The 7,318-nt window shown below is 40.0% G+C and overlaps 1 protein-coding gene across 1 annotated transcript; it reads left to right on the forward strand.

The window, feature by feature from the left end:
• Positions 1–3,403: 3,403 nt before the first annotated feature.
• Positions 3,404–6,278, forward strand: DEFB129 (defensin beta 129). Its single transcript, XM_047853076.1, has 2 exons — positions 3,404–3,471; positions 5,833–6,278. Exons 1-2 carry the CDS (start codon positions 3,414–3,416, stop codon positions 6,276–6,278), a joined length of 504 nt encoding a protein of 167 aa, XP_047709032.1. The 5' UTR covers positions 3,404–3,413.
• Positions 6,279–7,318: the final 1,040 nt, after the last annotated feature.

Raw genomic sequence — 7,318 nt, forward strand, 5'->3', positions numbered from 1 at the left:
GAAACATAAAGAGTTTTCTAGATAAGCAAAAGCTAAAGGAATTCAATGCAAGTAGACCAGCCTTACAAGAAATGTTAAAGGGACTTCTTTAAGATGAAATGAAAGGGAACTAATTAGTAACAGGAAAACATGAAGGTATAAATTTCACTGGTAAAAGTATACAGTAAAATTCAGAATAATTTAATGTTGTAAAGATGATAGGTTAATTACTTGTAAAGCTAGTATGAAGGTTAAAAAACAAAAGTAGCAAAATAACTTATGACTATATTATGAGGCCAGCATTACTCTGATACCAAAATCAGACAAGCATATCATAAGAAAAGAAAATTATAGGCCAATATCCTTAATGAACATAGATGCAAAACCCCTCAATAAATTATTAGCAAGCCAAATTTCAGCAACACATTAAAACTATCATACACCATGATCAAGAGGGATTTATTCCAGGGATGCAGGATGGTTGAACGTCTGCAAATCAGACGTCATGTGACTCAATAAAAGATAAAAACCATACGGTCATCTCAATAGATGCAGAAAAAGCATTTGACAAAATTCAACATCCATTTATAATATAAACTCTCAACAAAATGGCTATAGAGGGAACATACCTCAACACAATAAAAACCATATATGACAAGTCCACAGCTAACATCATGCTCAATGGAGAAGAGCTGAACTCTTTTCCTCTAAGATCAGGAAAAGGACAGAGATGCCCACTCCCACCACCTTTATTTCAACAAAGTATGAGAAATCCTAGCCAGAGCAATTAGGCAAGAAAAAGAAATTAAGGGCATCCATGTGAGAAAAGAAGGAGAAAAACTGTCACTATTGGCACAGGATATATTGTTACACAAAAGACCCTAAAGACTCTACCAAAAAACTGGTAAAACTAGTAAGTGATTCAGTGAAGTTGCAGGGCACGAAGTCAATACACAAAACTCGGTTGTGTTTCTAAACATGAATAATGAACTATAGAGAAATGAAGAAAACAATCCCATTTACAACTTCACCTAAAAGAATAAAATAGCTAGGAATAAATTTAACCAAGGAGGTGACCTATACTTTCATGATCCATACTGAAAGTATAAGATATTGATGCTAGAAATTGAAGGTGACACAAATAACAGAAAGATATTTTATGCTCATGCATCAGAAGAATTAGTATTGTTAAAACGGACATACTACCCAAAGCAGTCTATAGATTCAGTGCAGTCCCTATCAAAATTCCAATGGAATTTTTCATAGAAATGGAACAACCAGCCCTTAAAGTTGAATAGAACCACAAAAGATCCCAAATAGCCAAAGGAACTTTGAGAAAGAACAAAGCTATAGGCCTTGTGCTTCCTTTTCTCAAATTACATTACAAAGCTATAGTAATCAAAACAGTATGGTCTGAGCCTAAACCCAGACCCACAGAACAATAGAACAGAAGAGAGAGCCCAGAAATAACACTCACAGATATATAGTTAATTCATTAATGACAAAGAAGCCAAGAATATACAATAGGGGAAGGACAGTCTCTTCAATAAATGGTGTTGGGAAAATTGAACAGTCACAAAAGAATTCGCAAAAGAATGAAACTGTACCACTACCTCACACTGCACACAAAAATTCACTCAAAGTTAAAGACTTGAACATAAGATCTGACAACATAAACTCCTAGAAGAAAACATAGGCAGTAAGCTCCCTGACATCAGTCTGGGCAGTGATTTTTTGGATTTGACACCAAAAGCAAAGGGAACAAAAGCAAAAACTAACAAATGGGACTACATTAAACCAAAAAGGTTCTGCACAGCAAAGGAAACCATCAACAGAAGAAAAAGGCAGCCTACCAAATGGGAGAAAATATTTGCAAATCATGTATCTGATAAGGGGTTAATATCCAAAGTATATAAAGAACTCATACAACTCAACAACAACATATCTAATTACATATGGATAGAGAATCGATCCATTTTTCCAAAGAAGACATACAGAGGGCCAAGCGGTTCATTAAAAGGTGCTCAGTATCACTAATCACCAGGGAGATGCAAATCAAAATCACAATGAAATATCACTTCATGCTTGTTAGAACGGCTATTATCAAAAAGACAAGAAATAACAAGTGTTGGCAAAAATGTGGGAAAAACAAGACCCCTAATGCACTTTTGGTAGGAATGCTAATGGATGCAACCACTATGGAAAACAGTATGGAGAGTCCTCAAAAAATTACAAACAGATCTATCATTATGATCCAGCAATTCCATTTCTGGGTATTTTTCTGAAAGAAACAACAACATTAACTCAAAGACATACATCTACACCGCCCCCATGTTCATTATACCATTATTTACAATAGCAAAACATCAAAGCAACCTTTAGTGTCCACTGATGAATGAATGGATAAAGAAAAGGTAGTATATATAAAATGGGCCATAAGAAAGAAAATATTGCCATTTGCAACAACACGGATGGACCTTGAGGGCATTATGCTAAGTGAATTAGGTCAAGACAGAGAAAGACAAATACCATATGATCTCACTTATATGCAGCATCTAAAAATAAATGAACTCATAGATACAAAGAACAGATTGGTGGTTGCCTAGGGTGGGGGGAGTGAAGGGGGGAAAAATGGGTAAAGATCATCAAATGATACAAATGTCCAGTTAGAAAATTAGTAAGTCCCAGGGATATAATGTACCACATGGTGACTACAGTTAATAATATTATATTGTATATTTGAAAGTTGCAAGACAGTAAATCTTAAAAGTGCGGTGATGGATGTTAACTAGACTTACTGTCAGAATCATTTCACAATATATACAAATATCAAATCATTACGTTGAACACTTGAAACAAATATGTTATATGTCAATTATATCTCAATAAAAAAGTTCAAGTTATGCCAAGGGGCGCCTGGGTGGCTCAGTTGGTTAAGCAACTGACTCTTGATCTCGGCTCAGGTCATGGCCTCACGGTTGGTGAGATTGAGCCCCACATCAGGATCTGTGCTGACAGCACAAAGCCTGCTTGGGATTCTCTCCCTCTCTGTCTCTGCCCCTCCCCTGCTAGCTCGTTCTCATTCTCTCTCAAAATAAATAATTTCTTTTTAAGTTATGCCAAGAGCTGCCTCCAACAAACTCCTTCAACATACATACACCGAATTATCACGGTAATCCAGTGCCCATGCTAACCGGTGGAGATGCCAGTACTCATATCTTATATGTCTTATGTTTCCCGCAGGATCAAGAGCAGAAGTATGCTGCACAAAAGCGTTCAGGAAAGCTGTTCTCAGACAGAATCAGTGAAAATACAACTGCTGTGAGCCGTGGCTGCACTTCACTGCTCACGGCCTCAGGCTATGAAGAGGCCAATAAAGGCTGGAGCCCAAGAACTCCAACCCAGATCGAAGGCTTCCTCTCCGGCACCCAGCCATGAAGCTCCTTTTTCCTATCTTTGCCAGCCTCATGCTACAGTACCAGGTGAACACAGGTAATGTGGAATCATGGGATTAAAAGGGGTCGTGTGAGGAAGCAGGGATTTGGCTGTCCATGACAATGGGAACCCAAGAAATGCTGACAGATGAGATGCCCAAACAGATGGCTGAAGAGTTTGCCTATTGCCTCAGTCATGCACGGTCCCCCATACATCCCCATAGGCCCCAATCCTAGACTCTGCTGATAGGGATATACGCAGAGCTACAGGAAAGCAGGCTGTTTTCTGTGTGTGCTCAGAAACTATCCAACATATAAAGGCTGCCTTCCTGCCCTCTACATAGCTATCATCTGGGACTCAGCCAAGTCTACCTCATTTTTGCTCTATTTCTAATTTAAACCATCTTTTGAAGCAAATGTTCTTATCAGTTTATACTCTGGTGTAATACGAAGTCCCTTCCTTTGTGCTCAAAACATCTCCTCTAAGGATCCAGTAAAAAGGTCTCTGTTCTCCGTCTCAACTTTTTCAGATTCGTAAAGTTTCCTCCCTTTTCTCAGGCTTTGTCTTCTCGGAAACTGCCAAATCACTCATTAGGGCATCTAGGAAAGCATTGTGGCAAAATGCTAAACCAGAGGACTGAGTGTTGTTTTTTCGAAAGAAAAGAGAAGCGTTAAAACTTGTTTCAGAATACAAGAATCACCCAGATATTTAGAACAACTGGCAATGGGTCAGGGAAGGGAAAGTGAAAGAGTCAAGATATTTCTAATGTTTTTACCTTGGGACCTTAAGAGAAGTAACATAAGCAGGTATGGCCGTGTTGTCTTGGGTAAAGTCATTTAGCCACTTTGAGCCTCAGATTCCACATGAGTATAGCAGGTTAACCCATGCACCTGCTTGAAATATACGAAGTTTACTGTTTTGTCTCTGGAGAGAAAGGGTGTTGAAATGTATGTGAACATTAGGTACTACATAAGCCTCTTACTATTTATGGAAAATCAGTTGAATTGGTAAGATTATAGAGCAAGGGAGAACTTTCCTGAGTCAGAAAAAAAGGTGAAGACATTGGGACGAAAAAAAAAAAATCAGGTGAAGATGAGATTCTAAACAAAGCAGAGAATGTAGGGCTATAGATAACCATGTGGGAGTTACCTTGGTAGAGATGAGACTATGGCTATGATTAGGAATAAGGGACATTATCTGAGGGACAGAATGTCCAGAGAGGCTGAAAATGATGAACACTACGCCCGAGGAACCACAGGTCAAGCAAGAGTCAAGGAGAGTGAAGTCATGGACCACTGGGTTTGGCAAGAGGTCAGCTCTCCTGAAAGTCCTATTGCTGTCTTTTGAAATTCTTTCTTGGATTAGCTTTATGACAGATTTTGCTCTTGTAGGTATTTCCTAGGATCAGGAGGAGAGACAGTGATGCCCTGTAAGTGTCTAAGATACTAAGTGGGGGGTCTAACATCATATCCTGGCGGTGCCTGGGTGGTTCAGTCAGTTAAACGTCTGACTCTTGGTTTCAGCTCAGGTCATGATCTCATGGTTGGTGGGTTCAAGCCCCATAGGGGACTCTGTGCTGACAGCAAGAAGCCTGCTTGGGATTCTCTCTCCCTCCCTCTCTGTCCCTCCCCTGCTCATGCTCTCTCTCTGAAATACATAAACTTTAAAAAATAAATTATATGGGGCGCCTGGGTGGCGCAGTCGGTTAAGCGTCCGACTTCAACCAGGTCACGATCTCGCGGTCCGTGAGTTCGAGCCCCGCGTCAGGCTCTGGGCTGATGGCTCAGAGCCTGGAGCCTGTTTCTGATTCTGTGTCTCCCTCTCTCTCTCTGCCCCTCCCCCATTCATGCTCTGTCTCTCTCTGTCCCAAAAATAAATAAACGTTGAAAAAAAAAATTATAAATAAATAAATAAATAAATAAATAAATAAATAAAATAGTATGCTAAAGCAAAAAGTTGTGTTTCCCTTTTCTCCCTTCCTCTATGTGCCCTAGATTTTTGGATTTCAGGGGTGTAAGAGACTTTCTTAGCTTGCCAGTTACTTTCATCAACATCCCTAAGCCTGCATTTAAAACTTAGCATTAATAGGGGCACCTGGGTGGCTCAGTCGGTTAAGTGGCCGACCTCGGCTCAGGTCATGATCTCACAGTTCGTGAGTTTGAGCCCCCGCGTCGGGCTCCTGTGCTGACAGGTCGGAGTCTGGAGCCTGCTTTGGATTCTGTGTCTCCCTCTCTCTCTGTCCCTCCCTTGCTCACAGTCTGTCTCTCTCTCCCAAAAATAATAAAACAAAACATTTTTTTAAAAAACTTAGCATTAATAAACAACCAACCTCTTACTCTATTCCTCTCCCTCCAACAGTCTCAATATCATATGTAGCTATTAACCTTAGCTCAATGGTTTCTTCTTTTCTTTGTGCAGAGTACTTTGGCTTGAGAAGATGTCTAATGGGTTTTGGGAGATGCAAAGACTACTGTGCCATGGGTGAAACGGAGATACAGAAATGCAAGAAGAGAAAATGTTGCATTGGACAGAAAGTGGTTCAAATGATAAAAAACTACATGCAAAATGCAATGTCCCACACACTTGAAGGGAACTCCCAAGAACACCTACAAGTTACCAAGAATTCTGATGCTTCAATACAAACAAAATACCAAATTTTATCTCTTCTCCCCAGAACCAAAAGCATCAACCCTTTTGCCAACGTCCACCCCCTCCTCATCCCAAATGCCACCACTGTAAACTCAGCCATCACCAACCCTACGACCTCATGCAAGATCACATACACTGCAATTTCTGCCAAGAACAACACCACAGAAAGCAGAGATTCGGCCAGTGACTCCTCACCACCAGCACCACCGCCATAGACACTCTCAACACCATGACTGGAGCCGGAGGAAGCAGATGAGCAGAGGAGTCTTTCCCTTAAAACACCAGGTTCCTCTCCATCTTTGCTGGCTGTAAAATGAAACACAGGACTGTTTCCTCAGTCATTAGTCATTCAATAAATACCGTTCAATCACCTACAGTTTACATAATGTTATCGTTCTCACGGAAACCTCACAGAGGAAACAGAGCTAGAGAGGAGTGGAATTTTAGTTTGCACGCCCGGGAGAACGTGAGCACTGAACTTGGCTCACGGATAGCCCAGATTAGGCCTCTGTAACAAGGATTTATGGTTCTCATCTGATGCACCTTTCTTGAGGTAACAGGACAAAAAAAATATATATATCATCATTATTTTCTTTTTTCATAGGTTTTTTAGAAAAGGCCCATATGCAAGACAGAATGTGGGCAGACTAAGTCTACCTTCCCTGCAGAAGAACATAACCTAATTCATGGAGCCATTAAAATTTTTTTTAATGTTTATTTTTTTTTTATTTTTGAGACAGAGAAAGAGCATGAACGGGGGAGGGTCAGAGAGAGGGACACACAGAATCTGAAGCAGGCTCCAGGCTCTGAGCGGTCAGCACAGAGCTCATGGCGCCATTTAAGATAAAAATCTGGGGGAACAGGGAAAGGGAGGACGGCTAAGAGAGAAGGTGTAGGACTTCTATCTCTGGCCCAAGACATTTCAACAAGATTCCCAAGGGGACGGACAACAGGCGATAGGCAGAGTGGTGCCTCCAACAGATGGCAGACCACAGATGCAAACCATATAGGTAATCGAGAATTTTCTAATAGCTCCATTTGAAAAAGTTAAAAGAAATAGATGAAATGAATATAAATAATACATTTTATCAACCACAGTAAATCTAAAACATTATCATTTCAACATAAAAATCAATATAAAAATGATCGGAGACATTTTGTATTCTTTTTTTTTTTCTTTTTTTTACTAAGTCCTTGACATCTCATATGTACATTACCATTACAGCACATTTCAATCCATACTGGCCACATTCCA

Source organism: Prionailurus viverrinus, chromosome A3, assembly GCF_022837055.1.
Source record: "Prionailurus viverrinus isolate Anna chromosome A3, UM_Priviv_1.0, whole genome shotgun sequence".
Classification (NCBI taxonomy): domain Eukaryota; kingdom Metazoa; phylum Chordata; class Mammalia; order Carnivora; family Felidae; genus Prionailurus; species Prionailurus viverrinus.

Bases quoted from the DNA above. Each gene is read 5' to 3' on its own strand.
- DEFB129 (XM_047853076.1), top strand. From the start codon at position 3,414: ATGAAGCTCCTTTTTCCTATCTTTGCCAGCCTCATGCTACAGTACCAG. The intron at 3,472-5,832 runs GTAATGTGGAAT...TTCTTTGTGCAG, and splicing joins ACAGTACCAGGTGAACACAG to AGTACTTTGGCTTGAGAAGA.